At 35.4% G+C, this 27,520-nt stretch overlaps 1 protein-coding gene across 7 annotated transcripts in view; it reads left to right on the top strand.

Annotated features, from left to right (window-relative positions):
- Nucleotides 1-27,520, top strand: part of taok3a (TAO kinase 3a) — a 148,302-nt gene that overhangs the window by 56,907 nt on the left and 63,875 nt on the right. For 3 of the 7 annotated variants that reach the window (XM_028825308.2, XM_028825311.2, XM_028825309.2), the window contains exons 2-4: nucleotides 7,151-7,220; nucleotides 14,628-14,835; nucleotides 15,115-15,186. In XM_028825308.2, the coding sequence (XP_028681141.1) occupies nucleotides 14,704-14,835; nucleotides 15,115-15,186 (204 nt within the window). In that variant the 5' untranslated portion in view covers nucleotides 7,151-7,220; nucleotides 14,628-14,703. Of the gene's footprint in view, nucleotides 1-7,150; nucleotides 7,221-11,085; nucleotides 11,275-14,627; nucleotides 14,836-15,114; nucleotides 15,187-27,520 lie in introns of all 7 variants that reach the window. The other 4 variants (XM_028825313.2, XM_051921349.1, XM_051921348.1 and 1 more) reach the window with 2 other exon arrangements.

Consider the following 27,520-nt stretch of genomic DNA (forward strand, 5'->3'; position numbering starts at 1 on the left):
ATATATATATATATATATATATATATATATATACTAGCAAAATACCCGCGCTTCGCAGCAGAGAAGTAGTGTGTTAAAGAGGTTATGAAAAAAAAAGGAAACATTTTAAAAATAACGTAACATGATTGTCAATGTAATTGTGTTGTCATTGTTATAAGTGTTGCTGTCTTTTATATATATATATATATATATATATATATATATATATATATATATATATATATATATAATATACACACACACATAAACATTTATATACATATACATATATATACATATCTACATATATATATACACACATACATAAACACACACATAAGACTTATTGACTGAAACGGGCTTTCACGAAAACAGTTAGGGCTTTGCTACAGGATACACCCTCCACAAGTTAACCAAGTAAAAATAAAATATATATTTCTGTTTTATTTAAACCTTTTAAGTTCATATGCATAGCCCCATTTGGCTGTTTAATTTTTTTTTTCTTTCTTCAGTAATATTTAATCTCCTTAAAGAAAAAGAACATATCCATTTTACTTTTTTTGTATCTGTGTAGTAATATTTTAGTGTAAAAGAATAACCAGTATTTAAACCTTTTATGTTACTTTATACATTTATTTTACACAATGTTGAAAAATTAATAAGAAAGCTACATATTTTGGCAGCTGCTGCTTTCATTTTCAATGAAATGAAAAAAGCTCTCCAAGAGAAAACGTCAATGAAGAAGAAACAGTTTGCACTATCTAAAAAGGAGAAACCCTCATTTATAAAAGTTTGCTGCAGATGACTTAACTGAAAATAAATGAATAGTTCCTATGTGTATAATACATATTTATCTATTTGACTTATGCCTTTATTCCACCAACTTACAACATCTGAAGTACAATTTGTTACATTACTTTTGTTTTTTGCAGCACAGGCAGGTGAACTGACTTCCTCAGGGTCACACAGTGGTGTCAGTACCAGGATTTGAACTGACAAGCTCCGGGTTTGCTGAAATATTACTGAAGAAAGAAAAAAAACGAAAACGGGCAAATACGGCTATGCATACAGATGTCCATCCATCCATTATCCAACCTGCCATATCCTAAATACAGGAGCCAATAAGTAGATATGTATATATACAGTATGTATATATATATATATATATATATAATATATATATGTGAATGTATGTATGTATATATCTATGTCTATATATATATATATATATATATATAATATATATATGTGAATGTATGTATGTATATATCTATGTCTATATATATATATATATATATATATATATATATATATATATGTAGATATGTAAATTTGTATATGTATATATATGTTTATGTGGATGTGTATATACGTATGTATATGTAGATATGTATATATGTTTATGTATATATATGTTTATGTGTGTGTGTGTGCATATTATATATATAAAAGACAGCAACACTCATAACAATGACAACACAATTACATTGACAATCATGTTACGTTATTTTTAAAATGTTTCCTTTTTTTTTCATAACCTCTTTAACACATTACTTCTCCGCTGCGAAGCGCGGGTATTTTGCTAGTTCAAAATAAAGGCTTATTACATGTATGAATTCTTTACTGTGATGCCTTTTACTATTACTATAACATGTGTATGTATGACCTCATAAATATTTTTGACAGGCTAGGTAATTTTCTTACTGCAAAGTTAAATAAATGTTTACATAATAACAGTCTCAAACAAATAAACAGGGAACTCATTTGTGATTCCTTTTAGACAATGAACAGCATGGGAAAGGTGCTATATAAATAAAATGTATTATTTATTAACTTCAGATTCTTTCAGTTGACAAAAAAATGGAATGGAATGGAAATGAGGTGTTACTGTATTTAGTAAGATCTCAATTTACTGCTTGTAACTTATTGAAAGAAATTTAGTCTGTTGCTGGGCTCTATATTGCACACACCTAAACTTATTAAATGGGGCCGATTTGAAACATCCAGTCAATGTAACTGGCACATCTTTGGGGATTTGAAGTACTTTGCAAAAAACCCAATCAAACAGATGGAATAAAAATAAACTAAATACCAATGATTACCTAGCCTTTTTAATTTGAGAGTCATATACCGGAGGTACAGATGGTCTTCTTGCTCTGTAGTCTCTTCTTTTTTTTTTTTTTTTTTTTTTGTATTTTATGTTTTATATTTCACTATACGTTATAGGTAGAAATGTTAAAATGATGCCTTGTATTTGAAGATTATTATATCCTAGGATATTTGTAGTTCCTCAGTGTGTCAGTGATGAATAAAGAGTAGTAAGGCTGAGTTCAAGCTGGAAACATGCCTATCAACCCACTAGTGATTATTTGGCATCACTGAACAGATAGAACATAACATGTTTATTTGATACTAGCTCTGCTACCCATCTTAAGACTGGTTAAAATCTAAGTAATCAACATAGACCTCAGCATTAATATTTACAGTGAGCCATGCAATACATATGTCTCTGTTATGTGCTATTTTGTTGGGATTTGTAACAGAGTTAGTGATGCATCATCTGTTGAATGACAGAGACATAGAAAACAAATGGACACACAGACAGTTATCCTTTTAAAGTTTAAATAAAGTGTTATAGTCAGGCTAGCTACCTTTTGAAGTCTAGTTGTGCTGTTCTCTTCTTGGAATATATTAACATTGTGGCCACTATTCTTCTCAGCTGTAAATTCATATTTAGAAATATGAACATGCCTGATGTTTTTCATTGTCTTGTTAACAATTGGTAATATTTTTGCCTGTGTTGTACGTGAATTCACTGTGAGTTTGTTGTGATAGTGAGGGAAAATATAAACATTCTATAGGAATGCTGACAGTCTTCACTTTCTTTGACAGCTGGAATTAAAGCCAGTCATTTTTTCCAACCCGCTATATCCTAACACAGGGTCACTGGGTTCTGCTGGAGCCAATCCCAGCCAACACAGGAGGGCGCAAGACAGGAACAAACCCCGGGCAGGGCACCAGCCCACCACAGGGCACACACACACCAAGCTCACACTAGGGACAATTTAGGATCGCCAATGCACCTAACCTGGATGTAATTTGGACTGTGGGACAAAACTGGAGCACCCAGAGGAAACCCACACAGACATGGGGAGAACATGCAAACTCCACGCAGGGAGGACCTGGGAAGCGAACCCGGTCTCCTTACTGCATCATTTTATATAGTGTTTTTCATATAATAAAACTTTGTTTTATCATGTTTCCTACATCAGATCTGAACATATCAAGCTCAGTTACTACTTTGCTTTAACGTTAAGCTTTTATAAGGAAGTGTGTTCTAAAAGGAGATGAAAAATATAAACACATTTTATTTTAATGTATTCATTTTTTCTAATGCTGATATTACATTTTTTAATTATTCATTGCTTATGTGAAATGTGTGCCATCACTATGTTTGTGTGGGTGTGGAATTTGTAATGCATTTAAACCTCTTGCTGTTAAAATACTGAAAATATTCACAGTATTAGCAGTTTTCTACTTAAGCAGACATTTGGCATGTCTATATTTCATTTTAAGTGCTGATCTTATTAATTCCTGGCCTTATGTTTGACCATCTTGGTGGTTCTTAGAGCTACATTTCCTTTTAACCTGATTGCTCCTGATTTGTAATATTATTTTGTGTTGTGTGAAACATCTTATTTACAGTATTTTTACTCATCTCATCAAACATTTAGAAGGCCTTTCTGAATCTCCCCAGATTCACACCTGTAATACTGCTTCTGTGTGGCTTGGTTCTGCCATTATTGGACCTTGGGTTGAACTCCCAGACCACTTTCTGTCTGTATGAAGCATGCACATTCTCGGTATGTTCTGTGGTGGGTTTCTGGTTTATTCATACTTGTGTTTCTCCAGCTTACAATTGGATAATTCAAATTGTATGGTGCTGAAATGTCGTGCACTTAAAATGGGGGGGGCTCTAGTAATTATGATGTTACTGTATTAATTTTAACACTCTGTTCCACAAAAAACAAATTTTGAGTTTATAACCAGATCTTCTGCTTTCTGAGATCCTGATATGGTATATATCCATATTTATTCAGGCTATTTTACGTAAATGTAGCATATTTGTAACAACAATACATATAAATTGTATAATGCACTTGTGCTGCAGTTGTGCCGCTGTTCAATGGTTTAGTAAAAGTTATTTAAACAACATGGATAGCAGCAGAATGTAGGTTATGAATGGCCTTAAGGTGGAGAACATTGATTTTTCTCTCTAGGGAAAATTGTATTCAGCATGTTTTTGTATTTCTTTCTTTCTTATTTAATTTAATTAGTGATGAACGATTATTTTCAAGTGCAGTTTAAGGACAGACATGTTTGTTTAAAATATTTCATTTTAATGCCAAATGCAGAATGTTAGAAATTAAGCTTATTTTTATTCCTAATTTTATTGTAGTGCTGAGTCAGTGTCCCTTGGCCTTCTACAGGGACTTCCAGTTTTAATGGAATTTACCATACTTTACCAACTTTAAGACAGAACTACACATACTTTTCGTTTCATTTCTGAACAGTCAGTTATTTTGTGTAAAAACCTGAAGGCATTTTGTCAGAGTTAATCAAAAGTACTGAATATTAAATTAAAAACTTTTTTTTCCTGTTGTTTCTGTTGCTTGTCATAGAAGAGAGAACTGTAAAACAGCAAACATTACATTAGTGGCTTTTTATCTTCCTGATTTGTGCCTAGGTCATTATTACCTTCAAGGTTACAGGGAGGCCAAAGTCATGGCATTTAAAGGAGTGTTTATTTCAGAAATGCAGGAATGTTTATTTCAAAATGCAGTTTACTGTATGTAAAATACTTGGGCAAAATATATAGATATTAGCTTGATTCCCTCTTTCATACATTCAAGCAAGTTTGTATTTTTTTAATAAATTGAAGGAGTACATCTGAACATGTATTAAGACTAGACATACACAAAGCTGATGAAGAGTGTCAAGTGTAATTGTTAGACAAGTTAATTTCTTATTTATTGCTGTTTCATTTTGTGATGTATTGCTTTTAAAACCAGCTCTTCTACATTCCCCGGGCTCATATCAGAACATTTGACCCTTTCTGCTCTATAGTGGTATAGTATAGGAGCTATAAAAATATTTGTATTTGTTTGGACTTTAGCCCCCCCCCACCCCGTCTCTTCCTGAATTAAATAACTGAACTTCCTTCATAGTTAATATGATTAACTTTAGGCTTTGAAGTGCACAGGGAGTCCTATACAGTTGTAAAAAAGATTGGGTAAACTCAATTTTAAGATAAGGATATTGACATAACTCTTCAAAAGGCAGACAAGCTACAATACCAGTTATAATCTGTGAAAATGTTTTATTTAAGTAAAAGCAATATGGAGTGTAGTAATGCACTGAACTAGGTTGTAATGGTTGAAATCTAGCTTCTGTTTTTTTTGTATTTACAGAATAAGTTCAGTTCTTTGGATGCATCTTTTTACTGTAAACCTTTAGAGTAAAGATTTCTATCTATTGTAAAAAGAAATCCTGTCCTGTCCTGTCCTGATAGTCTACGATACGTGATCTTTCTCGGAAGATAATTTAAAGACCCGCGAGACGAAAGAGACTTGCCACGGTGCATCTCACGGGAACATAAAATGAGAGTCTTGCAAGACACCCCCTACTTACAAGCAATATAAAAAAAAAAACAAATCAGTAGTGTAAAGGCAGTCATGCAGCACACACCGCTCCAGGGCTCTCAGTGCATATAAAGTGTATAAGGTCAATACGGTAGAAATGAAATGAATAGGGTAGAAATGAAACATCGACGATTAAATGAAGAAGAAAGAAAAGCGCAGAGAAAGGAGACTCAAATGCGTTGGACAGAAAAAAGAGCAAAAAAGAATAATCGAGGTGCAAATTCAGAAAATAAGGAAAGTAATTATCAGCCCGGAACAAGTGGAATTGAAAAAAAAGCACGTCCAATCCGGCTCTTAATTAAATGACAGTGAGTAAAAGACAAAGTAGAACTTCATAGAGATGTTTACAAATGTTGGCGCTAAACACATGCAGAGCAGGTTAGAGATTATGAAACCAGGGAAATTAGAAAGGCTCAAAAAAAAAAAAAAAAACGGCGCTATACACATATGGAGAAAGTTAAAGGATAAGAAAGTAGAAAATATAAAAAAGTAAAGATCGCAGTAGCGCAAACAAACAAACTGCCTCATTTAACTATGCACCAGTCTAACTTTGGTTTTGCACAATAATTACTACACTATTGCACCTTAACACCTAATTCTACTTTATTCACATAATTTTACTTATTTATTATGTTCTACTATACTGTTATCTTTCAATCTATGACTTTTTGTTAATCTAACTGATATTCTTCTAACTTTGCACAGTTTTTGATAAGCAGATCAGGATGCATTTCACTGCGTGTTGTCCTGTATAACTATGCATGTGACAAATAAAGAACTTTGAGAATTTCAAAAACGGAGTTTACCGCACATGCATTTATTGGTTACTTTGTTAATGTATATATATTTATCTGTCTGCTTCTTTAAAAACCTAAATTTACCCCAGGAGTCGTCAACGTTCTGTCTAGCCTTTGTACAAAAACCTAGACAAAAGCTGAAGTATCACCTTGGTAAAGCCATGTACTTTTGGAACTGGGAGAGGAAAATAGCGCGACTTTACAGACAGGAGTCCAATGCAGAACTCTACTTACTTTTTTACTTTGTAAAAAAAAAAAAAAATTATTAACTGCTGATGATGTAGATCGTTTTGTCTGTGCTGAAATTCCAAACAGAGAAACTTATCCTGACCTCATTAAAAAGATTCAGCATATTGGGACTCGCAAGATTACAAATATTGTTTTTACAGAAGTTCTGAAATAAAAGAGAAACTAATGAAATAGCAACAATTCAAAGAAAAAAAAATCTTAAAAGTGTGTATCCGGAAAACCAAATACGGGGGTTGGCGAGTGAAGTGAGCAATATTCTGTTTAGTCTAGTTTACAGCCTCTTTTTTATGTCCAGAAATATACAACTAATTACATGCTAATAAGAGTGGTAGATATAGCACATTTTGTACATTTTCAGAAGTGTAATATTAAAATATCAATTTGACATAAAGAAACAAGTAAACCTTTTTACTTTTTTTACAGGCTCTGCAGGAAAAATGAGACGGTTGACCCTTTAACCTGGAGCTGAAATTGTTTATGGTACATTTTTAAGGTATGTGTGATTTAAATGTTTCCTTACCATCTAAATAATTGATTTTAAAAATGTCCCTTAGATTTCAAGTATATACAACAAAAATGCAACTCAATAACTATGCACCTTGCAAATCTTTACATATATTTTAATGCAAATGTATTACATAATATGTTTGTTCCAGAATGTGTGTTGCCTGGAGGGATGTGTGTAACAATCCTAAACATTTTCCTGGAGATTTTCTGTAATTTAAGGTGGTACATGAATAGTAATATTACAAAACTGTTTTCTTTTACTTTTGAAGAAATATTTAACAAGTTTTAACTGGTATGTCATGTGCAGATAATTAATTAAATTTACAGGCATGGTTGGATGGCACTAATTTTTTTCATTAATAGATTTGTGCTGTTTATTTAAAACCATATTGCATTCAATATGACCTAATTTTGAAGATTTTTTTGGAGTACAGTATATATTTACAAAGTGCAGTTGTAAAAAAAAAAAAAAAAAAAGGGTATCATGAGACTCTTCAGTGTGAAGTAAAATGTATTTTAATATTTGTACAAATTTAGAATCCATTTGAAAAATGTAATTTCATTTTGTGTACATGTATTTAAGACATGGTGTTTTGTGTGGTTATGGCTAGTATTGAAACTCCAACTGCAATTGCGTAGTGACTGACAAATAATTTCAGAAGCTCAATCAGGCAAGATTTATGTCGTTTGGAATTCTGTTTTTTTTTTTTACAAAACATACTTGCTTTGTATACATTGCATACATTGTGTTAGAGCGTGCCTTGTTCATGGCTGACCAGTAAGCCATACATTACACTGTCTTTAAGTTTTAATGCTCTTATGAGTGTCCGAGACAACTGGTAGTGAGTATATTTCAAAAATTCTACAAACAAAAGTTGTTTTCATTTATGATTGTTCTTGAAAAAAATCTGAATACAGTGTTTTTACTGTTCATTGCAAACTATCTTGAGTGCTCCATTCTAAGCATTGCAGCCATCAGAAATACCCATGCCTTATTAGCAGAAATGCACATATTGTACATTTTTATGTTTTAGGTAGCTGATTTTACATATCTGAATCCATATAAAATATGTTGTGCTTGTCCTGACTCATTTGTACAGCTACACTTGTAGATGATAAACATTGGATGAAAAAGCCCTGAGAAAACCTCTAGCTGAGTCGTATCTTTTTCCTGATGTAATGATGTAGTAAGTGGATTCTATGTCATTTTTTAAGACCATAAACTAGGGTGTCCTCCTTTCTGTCACACACACATTCCTCTACAGTTTTTGTTGTTTATTTTAGCGTACTGTAAGTAGCTGCTGCTTGCGTGCATGACTCTGTATTCTTATGGCGTGGATAGGTTGAATATAGTCCCTTACGGAGTCTGTCTTTGTTGCTTAAGAGTTGCCATTTCTTGGTTAAAAGAGCTGGCACGACTCCTTTTTCTGGAGCAGTGGACACTAACAAATTAATGATCAACTCAAAGGAATTAAATTGCCTTGAGAAGTAAAATGCATTGAATATGAGTAATAACAACAGCCAGGAAAATGGAGAGCCCAGATGGGGATGCACAGTGACCAAAGGCAAATGACATGAAGTTGAAAAAAATAGAGACTTGTCAGTTTAAAATAGACCATTCTCATCTCCACTCTCTCTGTGCTATTTTCTATGGCAGTGCTTAAGAAATTAAATTGTACTTAAACATTAACATAAAAGTACATAATTTTGTACTTGTACAATTTGAATACAAAATATTTATATATAATTTTATACAGATAATGTCATTTTACACTTGAAAACTCTTAGTTAATACTTAATCAAATTATTTATTTACTGATAATTTTTTGTTCATACCACTCCAACTCCACCAGTTGTTACCGGCTAGTGCTACTTATTAAGCCCTTCATTAATACTCTGTTTTGAAACAGTCCTGGGCAAGTGGATTCCATGCACAGTATTACTGATGGCTATTTGTATTGAAATTTAACACAACTGTTGTGTAGTGGACGACTGCAATGAGTATAGTTGTATTAATGAGAAAGCACATAAACATACAAATGATAACTAGTATTACAGGTTGAGCCAAAAAGAAGCGCCACATTTCAAACATCTATTCTACAAAAACGCTACAAGGTAAAATAAATTTCATTACGACACAAGAAAGGGTATACAAAATAGATCTTTTCACTGTTTTAAAAATGATGTCTTCAAGGGTGGTGGCCATCATTAGGGATACACTCTTTGAGACGATTTCTGAATATTCGCATGACTCATTTGGCAATTTCAAGGGGAATAGCAGTGATTTCGTGGCAAATAGTCCTTGCGGGCTTCAAGGTTTTGAGGTCGGTGTGTGTATACGTTCGACTTGAGAGAGCCCCACAAGACGAAATTGCACAGATCAGACGAACATGAAGGCCACCCGACAAACATCTCCCGCAAAACTTGCATGGATCTTAGCACTGTATGAAACCAGGCATCCACCGCATCCATTTCTTCCAGTTGGGGCCAGATAAAGTTCTCTAGCATTTCAGTGTAACATTCTGAAGTGATGGTGACCATTGTTCCCCCTTCAAAAAAGTAAGGGCCTACAATGCCAAATTCTGCAACGGCACACAAAACTGTAACATGCTGAATGTGCATGGGTCTTTGGTGAAGTTCACGACGGTTGGTTTCAGCCCAATAGTGAAAGCTTTGCTTATTTACACAACCATTCAAATATAAATGTGCCTTGTAGCTGCACGACTGTGGCATCTCGATGAATGGTTTGCAGAAACTTTGCGCACAACTCTCTACGGCTCTCTCAGTCCCTGGACTACCATCATTTTGAGTGGGTGGTAATTAAGGTCCTCATGCAAAATCCTCCTCAAAGACGTGTTGGAAATGCCAAAGGCAGAAGCAGGTTTGCGTGCTGAATGTCTAGGAGACTGCAAAATTGCTGCTGTTACAGTTTGGATGTTTTCAGACGTTCATACAGTCAAAGGATGGCCTGGAGATTTTCTGTTCAATGTTGTACCTGTTTGGCTAAATTTAGCCACCCACTGAAGAATTGTTTTCTGATTTGGGACATCACCGTTGGGAGGAATGCTGAAGTGCGTTCGGAAGGCGCGTTGTATAGTGATGATGGATTTGTTGATTTTGAAGAGTGCTTCAACAGCAAAAGCACGGTGTGGACCAGACCAAGGCATGTTGTCGACTGAAAATTACAATGGATCGCCTATTAAAGGACCCCCACCCCAACCCACTCGGCTGCCTCTACCTTGAGCAGTGACCTTGAGAAATGTGGTACTTCATTTTGGCTCACCCTGTATTAATTAAAGGTGGACAGTTTTTTTTTTTTTTTATAATGTATTTTAGGTTATCAAAGTTAGGATTCAACTCATTAAAATAAATCAGTTTTTTTCTTTAGATTTGTTTATATATTGTATTTGTTTATAGGAAAGGGCAGTACTCTGCAATGTCTGTCATATCGAGTTATCAAGCTTTTGGGGAATTTAGGTAAAGGTGGCTGAGAGAGTGAAAAGAACTGGCAACCAGGTGAAAGTTTGGTGTAGTCTGGTTCACTACTGGAGAAAAGAACAGCAGATGTGATCTTTTTTTAGGAGAAACAGGAAAATCAACAGACAAAAAAGAAAGAAACTGTGTTCTACATTCACAGATCTGGAGAATGCATTTGACAGTGTGCAGCAAGCTTTGGAGTGGTAGGCGATGAGAAAGTTGTGCGTGGATGAATGGTTACTTTTTCCCACTAAAATCAATGTATAAGGAAGCAAGAACAGTGGTCTGGACAGAAGACTGGATTAGTGAAAGTTTTAAGGCTGAAGTGGGGCTACACCAGGGATCCATTCTGAGTTGGTTGTTTTCGACAATAGTGATCGAGGCAGTAACCAGAGAATTGTGTGAAGGACCCCGATGGGAGCTCTTTTTCATGGTGATGATCTTGCATTGATGGCAAAAAATGAAGCAGAATTGAAGGACAAGATACCGAAATGGAACGATTGAGAAATGCAGGAAAAACCAAGGTGATGGCTGGAGGCGAAGAAGCCAAAGGCACAACAGAGGTAGGTGCATGACCATGTGGCATGTGTAGTTAGAGGTGTTGGGAGAAACTCGGCCTGATGCATGGGTTGTCAGAAGTGTGTGTATAAAACATATGGTGGTATAATTTGCAGGTCATGAGACCTTTGTTGAACGTGTGTCAGAGGGGTCTAGCATGCAGATGCAGGAAGTATATATTTGGACAGAAAGTAGGGAAGTTCAGCTACTTAGGTGACACACTGAGTGCAGAAGGAGGTGTGAGCACAGTAGTGATACCAAGAGTGAGAAGTTAATGTAAAAACACATCTCTAATATTGAAGGCTGTGTAAGAAGAAATACAATGTATGCGAGTGAGATGTAGCCAATAAAGGAAGAATAAATCTGCTTAAATGAACAACGATAAGAATGATCAGATGGATGCGTGGAGTGTCATGTGAGAGAAGGATGAATATCAAGTTAAGAGAAAGGCTTAATATGGAGGCAATTAAGTGTTGTGCTCAGGACAAACAGACTAAGGTGGTTTGGCCATGTGGAGCAAAAGATGCGATTGTTGTCAGATGATATGAAGAGAATGGGTCTTACTCCAAAAATCCAAAAATTTCCCAATACCATGTAGAGTGGAAGATTTTGGCCGTAACTGGTTATCCTGGATAAACTCAGAAAATGGCTGTTAAACTGAAAATGATGAAAGGAGATGACAAACTGTTTGCATTTTGGTTGGATCTAACTGATAAAAATAACCTGCTAAAGCAATGAGGATTTCATTGTAAAATTCTTCTCCACAAGTGTGTAGCATTGTGGTCATGAGGATTACCATTTGTCTGTAATATACTGTAAATCTCATCCATTTACCTACTTTCTCTCCTCTTTTCTGGTGAGGACCATAACAGCAATATGCTGAGCTGAACAAACCAAGCCACCCTAACTCCAGGCAACATTTCCCAGCTACACCAAAAGAACTACACCAAAGGAATTCCCAGTATGTCCTGGGTGTGTATGCATGTCAAATACAGTTTGGAGTGGCATTGAGATGAGAATACTTGCATCACTATTCTAATATTCTTTATAGTGGAGGAAATAAATGTTGAACCCATCATCTTTTTCTTTTCATTAAATACATTTCCAGTGAGTGTACTTGTATGAAATTTTCACCAGACATTTGATATTAATTCAAGAAATCCACAAATATAAAGAATTCCCAACATTAAGGGCCATAAATAAAGGTACATGTAATAAAGCAGAATGACACAGGGGAAAAAGTACTGAACATGTTAACTTAATACTTAGTGGAGAAGCCTTTGTTTGTAATGACAGCCTCCAGACACTTCCTGTATGAAGTGACCAATTACTGTACCTGCAGTGCACAGGTGTGATTCTGACTCATTCTTCTAAAATGATTTTCTTTAAATCTTGAAGATACCAGGGGGCTCTCTTGTGAACCCAGATCTTTAGTTCCTTCCATAAATGCTTCAGATTTTATTAAACTGTGAGCTCTTGTGTGCCTTTTGTTCATATGGCTGTCTGAACTCTGCTGATAGTGGGTTGCTGATTATTATTTTTCTAATTCACAGTATTAATATTCTGCAATGTCTGAATTGACTTTTCATTGAATTGTTTTTTTTACTTTAAATGCGATTTAATCTTTAAGTGTAATGCAACAAAAAACTATAGAGCAGTGAATCCATTATCTCTAAAAAGGCCCAAAACGTACAATAGTTTCTATGTGCAAATGTACATATGTACGGGCAGTAGACAAAATTGTTTCCTCTGCAAACTGAATTGTCAGTGAGGCACCTGTCCACCTGTATGGAACATACCAGGAGAATGAGCATCATGATCTTCCCGAGGCCTTTGCTGTGAGTACTACAAAGTAAGAAAGTGACTGCCCTTGAGAAAGTAATGTACTTTCAGAGTCAGTGCTGCACCTTTCACCCCTATGGGTGTGAGTTCACATGGCACTTCCACCCAGTTTTTTTGGGCTGAGCCCATCACTGTTTATTAGGGTCACTTGGCCATTAATCACTTGTCTGAAATCATTACACGCAAATATGTCATTGGGTGTCAGTAATTGGGTCCCAGTATACCTCTTTCCAGTGAGGTTCACACAGATTATTTAGAACTATCATGAAAGTCATGTTTTTCAAATTTACTTTGTCTTCATTGTTGCACTTAGATCAGTTTTCACGTGGAAAACCCTGTTACAAGCACATCACTTCAGATAGCGTGGCGTAAATAAATTTCTGAAAAGTCTTGATGGCAAATTTGGTAAATATATATTTAATTAAATCTCAGAAATATATTTAAACATTTTGAACGTATTTCATAGCGATTTCAACAAGTGAATGTGAATGAAAGCTCGGTAGTAAATCTGGATTCATTGTATGATTTATTTATTTTATTTTATTTATTTTTTTTAACTTGTTTACAACAGATGTTTCAAGCATCTGAGTGCAATTTAGATGAGCTAAGAAACCACCAAATCCTCACTTTGAATACAATTTTGGATTATTTGCAAAGCTTTATTAGCCATTGGGACCACACTTACAACAGTTTAGAATTTCATAAGGTAGATATTGTCACAGTGACTTTGATGATGATTGGTGATGTTTGTTTAATTTTGGTTTGTAATCCTCACACTTTTTAGAAAGACCTCTTCAATCAAAATCAGAAAGTTAAAGGGTGATTGATACAGATTAGCACTTTCTGTCCATATATGTAATATACAGTCTATACATACTGCATCAGTATATTTGTAAAACACTGCATGATTAAGGCAAGGTGGTCTTAATTTTCAAAAATATAAGTTGCAACCTCTTATTTTTGTAAACTGTGTGTCTGAGAAAGAATGTAGCTTCTTGATAATAATCAAATTAAAGACAAATGTTTTTATAGGAAGATGTTTGTAAAGGTAAGTTCAATACGAATAACAGGAGAAACGGGCGAGATGGTCTTGTAGACAGCCTTTCATGTTATGAGTTCCTTAAAAAATCTGATTTAAAGAAAAGTCCTTTGCTTTCTGTGTGTATTTATTTTAACATTGCAGTGCAGCCTTGAGATGGACATTTTATTTCTTATAAAATGTTTCATTCTTTTGTGTCCTTTTCCCCCTTCTAAAATTCCTGGCATGGTTTTTGTCCTAACTTCTGCAAGGCTTTGCATCAGTTTTTAAATCAAAGTGTTCCAAATTTTTGAAAAATTGTAAATTTAGAACTGTTGGTAGATTTTGTGGAGGCTAGTATTACAAATTAGAGCAGCTATCTTTTAGCTAAACACTAGTGGGTAGAATTAGACTCCCATCTTCCAGGAATTCTTGATTCATGCTTTGCTTATTTCACAGTAAATGCATTTTTCTGTAGCTAAGGTTTCTTCTTTTCAGATTTTAGGTACAGGTTTTCAATGTCTTTGTTGTCGATGAAGGAAAACATACAAAATCTGGTACTGAAAAGGTCATAATGCCCTCCTCAGCACGGAAAGGATACTTGAAAGACCCAGAAGCTGCTGAATTATTTTCCAAAGATGACCCAGAAGAGCTCTTTCATGACCTCCACGAAATTGGCCATGGTAGTTTTGGTGCAGTATATTTTGTAAGTAAAAATGAATTGATGGTTTTAAGTAATTTAATGTCAAAGTATTGTTTTTCAGAGCGTTTTTATTGCATCCATTCCATGGCAAATTAGTCACATTGTTCAAAGTTGTTGGTCAGGGGTAACATTCTGAAATATTATTGTAACTTTATTTTTGGAATAGTACATATTCCTATGAGAAGGTTATGTTTATTTTTTTATAATATTAAATATATTATTAAATAATAAAAATATTTTTAATATTAAATTGGCAGTGTTCCTTTTTTTTTTTTTTGGCAGGCAAGAGATGCTCACTCAAATGAAGTGGTTGCAATTAAGAAGATGTCGTACAATGGGAAACAAACAACAGAGGTTAGCTGTTTTTATATATATATATATATATATATATATATATATATATTGTTCAGCTGTATTATAATCTTTTATTTAAAACATGTTTTCTTTTATTTGTTTTTAATGGGGAAAAAATTTCACAGGCCATCCTTAACTTTATTTCACTAACTTTCTTCTATGGCTTTTTGTGGTGATGGTCATGGTGGTAGTGAGGTCAGTTGGCCAGCCTAGATCACCGTACACTTAGCACCATTTTTTAAGCCCTTCCAGGCAATTCCTTATGCAAGGTGCTCTGGGGTCTTCTCAATAGGTGCCCAGATCATCTTGACTTTTGTAAATAGAAGCTGTATGTAAGCACATTTACTATTGATTTCAATTAACAACGATTTATAAATTTCTTATGCCATTTATCAGCTAATAACTTGAAAATATGCCACAGGTTTTCATTCCGTGCTGTTAAATTTTATGCAAGTTTCTGAATCCTTACTATAGTTGTTTTAATGCTACACATTTAATCAAAAACTTCCTTTAAAAAAGATTTATATCCACAAATGCTGTGTGTTGTTCAGAAAAGTTGGTGTAAAATGAAAATGTTGGTAATTAAGTATATAATGACTAGCATTGAGATGCTTTGTACTTTATTAAGCCTAGAAACCTTCATTGGTTGGCATTGGTTTAATGTAATTAATCATACCATGATGTAAAGAAAACTTACATAACACATGGAATATTATTACAAGTACTCATCAGTTATCTGAAAGAGAAACTGCCAACAAATAGCGAATATTTAATATCATGGTACAGAGACTAAATCCAAATAATACAAGTATTGGAATGCAAATATATATATTAAATTTATCTAATACATGAACATTAAGGATTAACACTATAGTGTATCTGTGAATTTCACTGAAAACACCTAAATGCACTTTTTGTGTGACGAACAAACTTGTCTGAAGACATTCAGAAGTGTGAAGTGTTTGCGTTTTTGTCGCTGTGATGTTCTATGTCCATGAGTCAGTCTCTACCATCAACTATCTTAATCTGTTTTATTTATATCCTGAACAAGACCGCTTCTTTCATTACAGTCTGAATGGGCCACATGGGTCTCCTGGGTCTATCTCCAGGACTGAGTATAATTATTCATGTTCATAATGGGGAGTGATCAGGGGTCTTAATCTTATGGGAGATCAACTAGAAGTCTGCAGCTGTAGCACTGGCTAAAGTGAATTCTTATGTGTAGGAGATTTGTTGTTAATGACTTTTGGATTACCTCATTCTGGTTCTGGTAAATCATTCAACAACTTCAGAAGGATAGCCGGGCCCAAAGTGTAGGAGACCCTTGACTTTAAGTTTGGTTATCATCAAGAAGTGGACAGAGCACTTTGAAGGGCTCTTAAACTTGATAATGACAACCATCTCCAATGTTGAAGCTCTGCAGTGATTAAGAAATTTTGTAATGTCAAAACTATGGGTCTGGAGAAGATCATAGCAATAGTTTGTTGTTCTTGTTTACACATGCTTTGTGCACTTTGGGAAGGCTCATTCATGTGTACCTCTAGGAATGTTAATGGGAAAAGCTGTGAGAGGGGGTGTGCCTGGTGCCACTACTTCATGTTATCCAGCTCCTGTATTTCACCTGGAAGAACCATATTTTCGTAATTGGCATTAACATTATTCTAATTACTGGGGGCAAGGAGTTCCACCAAGAGACTGGTCTTATTTCATGTTTGTTATTTTAATGGATGGGATATCAAGGCAGTGCAGAGGCTTGGAGAGAAACACGTTTGAGCTGCATTTCTGCCCTTTGTGAAGGTTGATGTTTCCTATCTGACTGAATGAATGGTTTGCATCAAAGTCTTAACATGTGTGGTGGATTGCCGGCTTCTTACTCCGGCCCTCACCCCCAGGCTGCCAGGAGGAGCTCTCTGGACAGTGTGGACGTGCCCCGAGTTCCAGCAGGGTCTCATGGACTATGTAGTTTTTATACGCAGCCCTGCTGGATACCTTGGGGGCCACCAGGCGTCGCTATAGGGGGGCTCGTGGGCTCTTATGTGCCCTATAACCCGGGAGTACATCATGGTCATGTGACAGGAAGAAACGACGTGCTTCCAGGTTCAAGAAAAGGACTGTTTACCCTGACCCGGAAGGAATAAGGAACTGTGGACTGTTGGACAGGAACACCTCCGGGTCAGGGTGTATAAAAGGACTGTGGGAAAGCCCAGAGACTGAGCTGAGCTGGGAGGTAGGAGGGCGAAGTGTCTGGGCGAGGAGGAAGGAGTTTTGTGAGTAGTTTATTGTGATTTATGAGTAGTGTGGAAAGGAGGGTGCTTGGTGCACTATTTTACAAGAAAATAAAGAAGTCTTGTACTTTCACCTGGTGTCTGGAGTGGTACCTGAGGGTTCAAGAGGTGGAGCAATACCTCCACTGTTACACATGTTTGGGGTGAGAAATGGTATCATGCAAATGTGAGATCATAGTTCTTGACAAAAAACGAATGGCTTGCTTTTTGTGGTGGGGAAGTTGGATTAGTCAGTCAGTCATTTTCCAACCCGCTATATCCTAACACAGTGTCACGGGGGTCTGCTGGAGCCAATCCCAGCCAGCGCAAGGCAGGAACAGATCCCGGGCAGGGCGCCAGCCCACCGCAGAGGTTGGATTAGGACTTTTGGTATTGTATAAAACTGTCGTGGCAAACTTGGAGCAAATTCCTTGTACACCGTTTTAAAATTAATGGTCAATGAAAGTTCCCTGTGCATGTCTGTGGATGATAAGGGACGTTGAGCTATGGGAAATGACCAAAAATTAAGGTTACAGGTACAAATATCCAAAAATGAGGTTATGAAGGATGATTGGATTTAGCATTCCTTAGTTGAGTGATGAATCTGATAATATGGTAAAACCTCAGAGGGGGAACCATTGCTTTTCTAGACAGAGGACATGATTAGGGTGGTTTGAACATAACTACTGTATGCCTTCGTATGGGGGTTGCAACAGGCATGACCAACTGTCTCCAGACATGGGGCACCCTGAGGACCTATTATGATATTATCAAGATTGTGTCTGTCTTGTTTTAGCAAAGCATTTGAGCTTGGTGTGGTGACTAACCATTCCATTTGAGTGCTTGTTATCTTCCTTATATTACTGAAATGCATTTTTATCAAAAATCCTTGGTAAGTCAAATATGAAAATCTCATTCTTAAACAAAAAGTATCACCAGATATAAAAATCTAGTTTTCCATTGTTATTGTTTCCTTAAATTGTCTTTTTTTAAAGAAACTTGCATGAGGCAGGCCAGCGTGTCAATACTGTACAGAAATCTAAGTAGTCCTTTAAAGTGTATCTACTAACTGGGTGCATATATATAATTGACTATAAAATGCCAATGTATTTTAAATATATCTGTGTCTTATGCATACTCCACTTGTAAGTAATGAGTCTCTTCTAATTAAAAGAACAAAATGAGTTATTTTATAGGAGAAATATAGGGAAATGCTAGGAAGAAAAATGGCCTAGTTCCATGTATTTAATGCAATGATGGTACATAAGGCACAATACAATCTAGAAATAATATAAGTTCCTTTCTGAGATGTCAGTACAAAAAGTAGGAAAATTGGTTTATTTAGTATCTATTTGATATCTAATTCATTTCCAATATTGTTTAAAATACACATCCATTTCTGGATTATGTTTTGCTCAACATACTTGGCTGTTATTTAGTGGACTGTGTTTTTGAAGTTCACCTCTCAGTATTCTACAAAGAATAAATAGCAATTCTGTTGTTACAAATTATACAGAGAATCCACTCAACAGCTGTGATTTAGAGTGATAATGGGAAAGAAACATACAACTGGCCTACATGTATAAATGGGAGTTTATCAGAAACTTACTAGAAAATTGTTACTGGTGCATGTGTCAAAAAACCTGTGGAAACGCATTGTGGGAATTTTCCAGGTAAAACCAAAACAATTCCCAGGAGTTTATTGAACTTGCATTAAGTATGAACAAATCAGTAAAGCTGAGTCAGGTTTATAAAATGTTAAAATTACCACTGATACGACACACTGACCCTGATGTGAGTGAGCCTTAATAAACTCTATGACATAAAATTATGTGACATGCTTCCCAGAAGTCATTTCACTTTGCAAAGTTTTGTTGTTTGGTTAAGTATTTCAAAACTAGCTGTGCTATCTAAGCCCAGGAGGAAATGCACAATCATGTTCCACACACTTCACAGCATTATACAGTGCTGGTAAACTGAAGGATGTTTCAGTAAGGGAGTTGTAAACTCAGACAAAAGAGAAGCAGTGATAAACTAATTGTAGGATGATAATTGTCTGTTATAAGGAAAGCTTTGAGAAATTTTTCTGAAAATAAAAATAGCGATAGCATTTGTCTTTGGATACCTGCTGTTTTTCTAGTTGCTCTAGAACTCTTCAGTTTTAGACGCATGCATTAATGCATGTTTACTGAACATATCAACTTTCTTTTTCTTTCTTTCTTTCTGAAATACAACAAGAATTTCTTGTTTTAGTGGTTTAAGGATTTATACAGAAGCATTCACTGGTGCACAGTGGAATTACAGAATCTTTTTTAACAATACAGTTTCAAAGTATTAAAGAAAAATAGTAAAAGGAACACTGAAAAAAACAGGACAAAAGATAATGAGGACCAACACTTTAATTCATGGTCACTGACAAAAGTAAGTCTACACTAAAACATTTTCTCACTTGATGAGAATTATTTTCATTTTCCCCCCATTTGCATTAGGCTTCTTGTATTTCCAAAGAAACTCAGTTTGCTAGATATCTACAAAGGAAGTCTGTTTGAGGTAGAACAGTTATGAATTTACCACTAGAGCTTTACTCCCACACTTATCGGCCCACTTTAGTACAGATTATGCATATGTAACATAAGAACTGGTGTATGAATTTGAATTTAAGTAGCCTTCTTTAGTGCAAATTACTCTAATACAAGGGCAGCATATAATGTAGATACTGTCAAATCCCTGACACTTTGTAATGTATATGCATATTACATAACAGAATGTTGGTATGTTACTTATTTCTTCATTTATTTGTACTTTGCTGATCCTCACTGAGACAAACTTGGAAAAGGTATAGCGCAAATTCAAAGGAAGGGCAAGTTGTTGTTGCCAGAGAAATTTGCTAAAAAATAAACTAGAAAAAAGAGTATGTTCAGGACCTAACCTATAACATTTCAAGTATACAGGGGTGGGCAAAAGTAGGTTTACAGTTGTTTGTATAGGAAAAGGCATGCAGGTTGTGATTATTACAATAGCTTTATTAATTCAGTATCTTTATAAACACAAAGTAATGTAGCAATGGCACAGTGCCCTTAGGTACAAGCTTGTAAACTAAAATTGCCAGCCTTCATTATTTACACATACTTGTAGTCTACATTAGAACAATCTAGACGACAACAGGCCATTCAGCCCAACAAAGCTTGCCAGTCCTATCCACTTATTTCTTCCAAAAAAAAAAAAAACATCGTTGAGTTTTGAAAGTCCCTAAAGTCTTACTGTCTATCACACTACTTGGTAGCTTACTCCAAGTGTCTATCGTTCTTTGTGTAAAGAAAAACTTCCTTATGTTTGTGCGAAATTTACCCTTGACAAGTTTCCAACTGTGTCCCCGTTTTCTTGATGAACTCATTTTAAAATAACAGTCTCAATCCACTGTACTAATTCCCTTCATAATTTTAAACACCTCATGTCACCTCTTAATCTTCTTTGCTTAAACTGTATAGGCTCAGCTCTTTTTTTAATCTTTCCTCATAATTCAACCCCTGTAGCACTGGAATCAGCCTAGTCACTCTTCTGTGGACCTTTTCTAGTGCTGTTACGCCCTTTTTGTAGCCTGGAGATCAAAATTGCACACAATACTCCAGATGAGGCCTCGCCAGTGCATTATAAAGCTTGAACAGAACCTTCTTGGACTTGTACTCCACACACCGTGTTATATAACCTGACATTTTGTTTGCCTTCTTAATGGCTTCTGAACACTGTCGGGAAGTCAATAGCTTAGAGTCCACTATGACTCCTAAATCCAACTACCCATTGAGTATTCAAACCTAACATTTTTACTTCCTATGTGTAATACTTTACATTTACTGACATTAAATTTCATCTGCCACAAATTTGCCCAAGCCTGTATGCTGTCCAAGTCCTTTTGTAATGATATAACAGATTCCATATTATCTGCTAATCCACCTATCGTGGTCTCATCTGCAAACTTAACCATCTTGTTACTTATATTTGTATCTAAATCATTCATATACATATATATATATATATATATATATATATTAAAAATAGCAGTGGCCCTAGCACTGACCCCTGTGGAACACCACTCTTAACATCAACCAATTCTGATGAGGTTCCTCGCACCATCACCCTCTGCTTCCTGTGTCTGAGCCAATTCTGAACCCATCTAAAAACATCACCCTGAACTTCTACTTCTTTCAGTTTGATGCCCAACCTCTCATGTGGCACCTTATCAAATGCTTTCTGAAAGTCATGATAAATGATAAATAATATCATATGCTCCACTTTGATCATATCCTTTTGTTGCCTCCTCATAGAATTCCAGCATGTTAGTAAAACACGACCTCCCTCTTCTGAACCCATGCTGACTGTTCCTAATAACTCCTGTCCTTGCCAGGTGTTGCTCAATCTTATCCTCAATAATTCCTTCCATTAATGTTCCTGTGATGCATATTAAGCTTATTGGCCTATAGTTGCTTGGATCTGCCCTGTCACCCTTTTTATATAATTTTTATATAATGATGATATTTGCCATTTTCCAGTCCTTCAGTATCTTTCCAGTGCGCAGTGACTTCCTAAAAATATGGGTTTACTAGGGGGCTTCGCTCGCCAACCCCTGTGTTTGGTTTTCTGGATACACACTTTTAAGATTTTTTTTCTTTGAATTGCTGCTATTTCATTAGTTTCACTTTTATTTCAGAACTTCTGTAAAAACAATATTTGTAATCTTGCGAGTCCCAATATGCTGAATCTTTTTAATGAGGTCAGGACAGGTTTCTCTGTTTGGAATTTCAGCACAGACAAAATGATCTACATCATCAGCAGTTAATAATTTTTATTTATTTATTTATTTATTTTTTTACAAAGTAACAAAGTAAGTAGAGTTCTGCATTGGACTCCTGTCTGTAAAGTTGTGCTATTTTCCTCCCACAGTTCCAAAAGTACATGGGGTTACCAAATTTTTTTTTTTTTTTTTTTTTTATTTAACTCTCACACCACAGAAAACACCAAAAAGGTGTAGGTGAACTTTGGTTCTGCTGTTACGTTAATTTTTTTCACATACACTGAAGCATTAACTTTAGGGAGAATTGAAAGTTTTTCTACCACATGGTAAAACTAACAGTATTAGCACTTCGGTAAACTTTTAAAAAAAAAAAAAATTTAACCCCTGCAACATTTATACCCTGACTTTCCCAGTCAGCTTGCAAGAAGATCTTGTGTCCTCACTTCTCCTGTCTGTATGTTATGTCACATATTCTATCGTTTGTATTTACCACGTTTTCCTTATGTTATCTAGTCAGGTTGTTCTTGTGTATGACTCAGCATGTAATTAGCTGCAAGGATGTGAGCTGTAAGATCTTGGTGCTTGTTGTACCATTACTAAGAGACATTTTCCTTGTAGTTTTTGGGTTTACAGTGGTGTGAAAAACTATTTGCCCCCTTCCTGATTTCTTATTCTTTTGCATGTTTGTCACACAAAATGTTTCTGATCATCAAACACATTTAACCATTAGTCAAATATAACACAAGTAAACACAAAATGCAGTTTTTAAATGATGGTTTTTATTATTTAGGGAGAAAAAAAATCCAAACCTACATGGCCCTGTGTGAAAAAGTAATTGCCCCCTTGTTAAAAAATAACCTAACTGTGGTGTATCACACCTGAGTTCAATTTCCGTAGCCACCCCCAGGCCTGATTACTGCCACACCTGTTTCAATCAAGAAATCACTTAAATAGGAGCTGCCTGACACAGAGAAGTAGACCAAAAGCACCTCAAAAGCTAGACATCATGCCAAGATCCAAAGAAATTCAGGAACAAATGAAAACAGAAGTAATTGAGATCTATCAGTCTGGTAAAGGTTATAAAGCCATTTCTAAAGCTTTGGGACTCCAGCGAACCACAGTGAGAGCCATTATCCACAAATGGCAAAAACATGGAACAGTGGTGAACCTTCCCAGGAGTGGCCGGCCGACCAAAATTACCCCAAGAGCGCAGAGACGACTCATCCGAGAGGTCACAAAAGACCCCAGGACAACGTCTAAAGAACTGCAGGCCTCACTTGCCTCAATTAAGGTCAGTGTTCACGACTCCACCATAAGAAAGAGACTGGGCAAAAACGGCCTGCATGGCAGATTTCCAAGACGCAAACCACTGTTAAGCAAAAAGAACATTAGGGCTCGTCTCAATTTTGCTAAGAAACATCTCAATGATTGCCAAGACTTTTGGGAAAATACCTTGTGGACTGATGAGACAAAAGTTGAACTTTTTGGAAGGCAAATGTCCCGTTACATCTGGCGTAAAAGGAACACAGCATTTCAGAAAAAGAACATCATACCAACAGTAAAATATGGTGGTGGTAGTGTGATGGTCTGGGGTTGTTTTGCTGCTTCAGGACCTGGAAGGCTTGCTGTGATAGATGGAACCATGAATTCTACTGTCTACCAAAAAATCCTGAAGGAGAATGTCCGGCCAGCTGTTCGTCAACTCAAGCTGAAGCGATCTTGGGTGCTGCAACAGGACAATGACCCAAAACACACCAGCAAATCCACCTCTGAATGGCTGAAGAAAAACAAAATGAAGACTTTGGAGTGGCCTAGTCAAAGTCCTGACCTGAATCCAATTGAGATGCTATGGCATGACCTTAAAAAGGCGGTTCATGCTAGAAAACCCTCAAATAAAGCTGAATTACAACAATTTTGCAAAGATGAGTGGGCCAAAATTCCTCCAGAGCGCTGTAAAAGACTCATTGCAAGTTATCGCAAACGCTTATTAGGTTCAGGGGGCAATTACTTTTTCACACAGGGCCATGTAGGTTTGGATTTTTTTTTCTCCCTAAATAATAAAAACCACCATTTACAAACTGCATTTTGTGTTTACTTGTGTTATATTTGACTAATGGTTAAATGTGTTTGATGATCAGAAACATTTTGTGTGACAAACATGCAAAAGAATAAGAAATCAGGAAGGGGGCAAATAGTTTTTCACACCACTGTATACTTTGCCTATCATTTGTTTTTGAAAGAGACCTATTTGGGCAGAACAGAGTTGCTCCAAATCAGATTACATATGATGTCAACTGCTCCATGACTCAGTGTCCTGTCAGGTTAATAAGGTATACTTCACCTTGTACCAACCTGTGTAGGTGTTTTCAGAAAAGGATATTTAAATGGCTTGCAGGCCTCCTCATGAATCACAGTAAGAAATCTCGAAGAACAAGTCTACACCCTTGACTTTTCTTTGTCATTGTGCCATGCCATCTGAAATAGTATGTCTGTGAACCTCTCTGTTGTCTTTCCTAGAATGTTTAATTTGCCTTAAAAGTTTTCCACAGCCATGTGGAGAAACACCTAGAAGCATCACATGTGTGGCATTTTGTAGTTGGTAAATGAATTATAGATGGATAACAAATTTGTTAAGCTAAAGTTAGTTCTCACAAAATAAAATAGTATTAAAATGGGAGGCTGGGCAGTTTCACATTTTCAAACTATTCTAAATATCAAGTAGCTATTTTGTACTTGGAACCTTTGGGTGTGAACAGAAGGCCTCTTGAAGAAAATAAAAAGCCTCCTTTAAAATAACAATGAAATGACATGGGATGTTCTCAATTGATGTCTTTGTATATCTAGTGATTACAATGCCTCATAATATGTTAACTGTGGGACTGACATATTTGGGGTGGAACTGTTGCATGCGGTCATTGAAAAATTTGAATGTAGAGGGGCAGTTTTCCTACCCTTAGTGTGAGGTCTTTCGGTCACTTCAGACAAAGTAACACCATACAAATGTTAGGCATAAATATATACCTAACCAACTTGGAAAGCTGTAAGTGCTTAGCAACTTGGTCTTTGACACGGTTTTATTTTCTTTAGGCTGCATTCTATATGCCACTGAAACACACTGTATAATATTCCCTTTATTGATGCTTCATTATACATGAAACTAATGCATGGTTCAACATATGCTATTATCTTCTTCTTCTTCTTTCAGCTGCTCCCGTTAGGGGTTGCCACAGCGGATCATCTTCTTCCATATCTTTCTGTCCTCTGCATCCTGTTCTGTTACACCCATCACCTGCATGTCCTCTCTCACCACATCCATAAACCTTCTCTTACGCCTTCCTCTTTTATTCTTACCTGGCAGTGCTATCCTTAACATCCTTCTCCCAATATACTCTGCATCTCTCCTCTGCACATGTTCAAATTATTATTTTTTTTTTTGTGTTATGGGTGCTGGGAGGTTGAAATCATTTTATATGAATCCTGTATCATTAAGTATCACTCCATTCTTCTCCTGCACTGAAGTTATTATTGTAGTTAAAAGGGATGAACATTAAGTGTACCTACATTATGAATTAAAGAAACCACATACAAAGAATGTTTTAACAAAACACACAGAATACTGAAAATATGAGTTTACATTTGTCTTCCTACCAGAAATTATAACTAAATTTAGGCATGGTTTATTTGAGCCCCAAGAAATTTCTTTATTAGTAAGCTAATGTACATTCTCTAACAATATATTCGCTTAAAAAGATGGTTCATTTTCACAGTTTACACTTAGAGTTTATATGAATCTAAACTTGTTCTTTCAGATTTAAACCTTTGGCTAACATATGAAGTAAGCTGTCTTTTCAGTTATAAGAGAGACATGCTATTGGCCTTAAATTTGTTTAATTTATTTTCTGCCTGTCTGCCATTAATAAGTCACAGGATCATTTGCAAAATGGTCTAGGGATCTACCTGGAATGTAATTAATTCACAGCTTTATAAGCTGTGTTCAAGAGTGGTGGAAAAAAACAACTGTCACTTCCTTTGACTCATTTTGCAACTCTGAGCAACTTAAAAAAACCCACCTTGGCTCCAGTTGTGGAAAACGCATATTTAATTAATTACACTTCTGAATTGCAAAACTTGAATACTGTTCGCAAACCAAATATCGCCATATAAAGTACATATTGTTTTTTTCCATATAGGTGGGCAAATTCAAAAAATATTATGTTCAGGATAAGCAGGGAAAGTTCCAAAGTTGTTTTTGTTTATGCATATTTGTATACACAAATAGGCAGTTTAATAGAAAGTGGTTTATGCTGCCTATGTTGAAATCCTATGTTGTGTTTTTTTTTAAGCTAGCAAGTTGTTTGAAATAATTTAGCATGAATAATAAAAATCATATTGTAGTTTTTGGAATTTGAAATATACTACAGTAAAAATCTTTAGAGTCAAATAAAGGAGGATTTATAAGTACAGAAACAAAAGCTGCATCTGTTAGCTGTAGTAGTAATTGAAAAAGGTGAGACAGCCCATAACCGTTATTGAAAAGGAAGGTCATTTAGTGCATTTACAAAGAGAGTCAAAAACTACCTACACCACGTTTCTCAATATCTTGCCAACATTTTTCAAGTTTAGCAATTCTAGGTATCGAGTTCTCCGCACTGAAAAATACAGCTTTTGACAAAGTAGTCCACAATTTAAATACAAGGGTCTGTACTGTTGTTTCTCTGTGTGTATAATAGAGTTTAAGATTGATGAGAAGCGAAAACTGCATATTTATTTTTAATTAATTTTCATAATTATATCTTGGGTATTAGGAATGACTAGGTAATACAGTTATAAACTAACATAAAAATACATTAAATAATCTTCATATTTTAACAGTAAAAATCTGCATGATTAAGGATACAAATGACTTTTAAAAAGATACATGCATACATATTTGCGTTTTAGCTACCAGTATTAGTTCATTATTTCAAAAGTGCAAAACTACTGTATGGATAATATTTACATTGCCATAAACTCACAATGATTCTTTATGAAAACACTGAATGGTTTTAAAACCAAAATAATAATAATACGAACATGCTATAGTACCCATTTTTTCCTAAAATTACTAATTCATTTTTTTATCATTTTCTCTTATTAAAATATACCAATCTCTACCACTGAACACTTTTCTATATTTTTATTAACTAGGGGGCCCCACCCCCTGCTCGCTTTGCTCGCCCACCCCTGTGTTTGGTTTACAATTTAAAGAGATTGTTATTTTCATGGGAATTATTACATATGC

This window comes from Erpetoichthys calabaricus, chromosome 18 (genome assembly GCF_900747795.2).
Source record: "Erpetoichthys calabaricus chromosome 18, fErpCal1.3, whole genome shotgun sequence".
In the NCBI taxonomy this organism is placed as follows: Eukaryota; Metazoa; Chordata; class Cladistia; order Polypteriformes; family Polypteridae; genus Erpetoichthys; species Erpetoichthys calabaricus.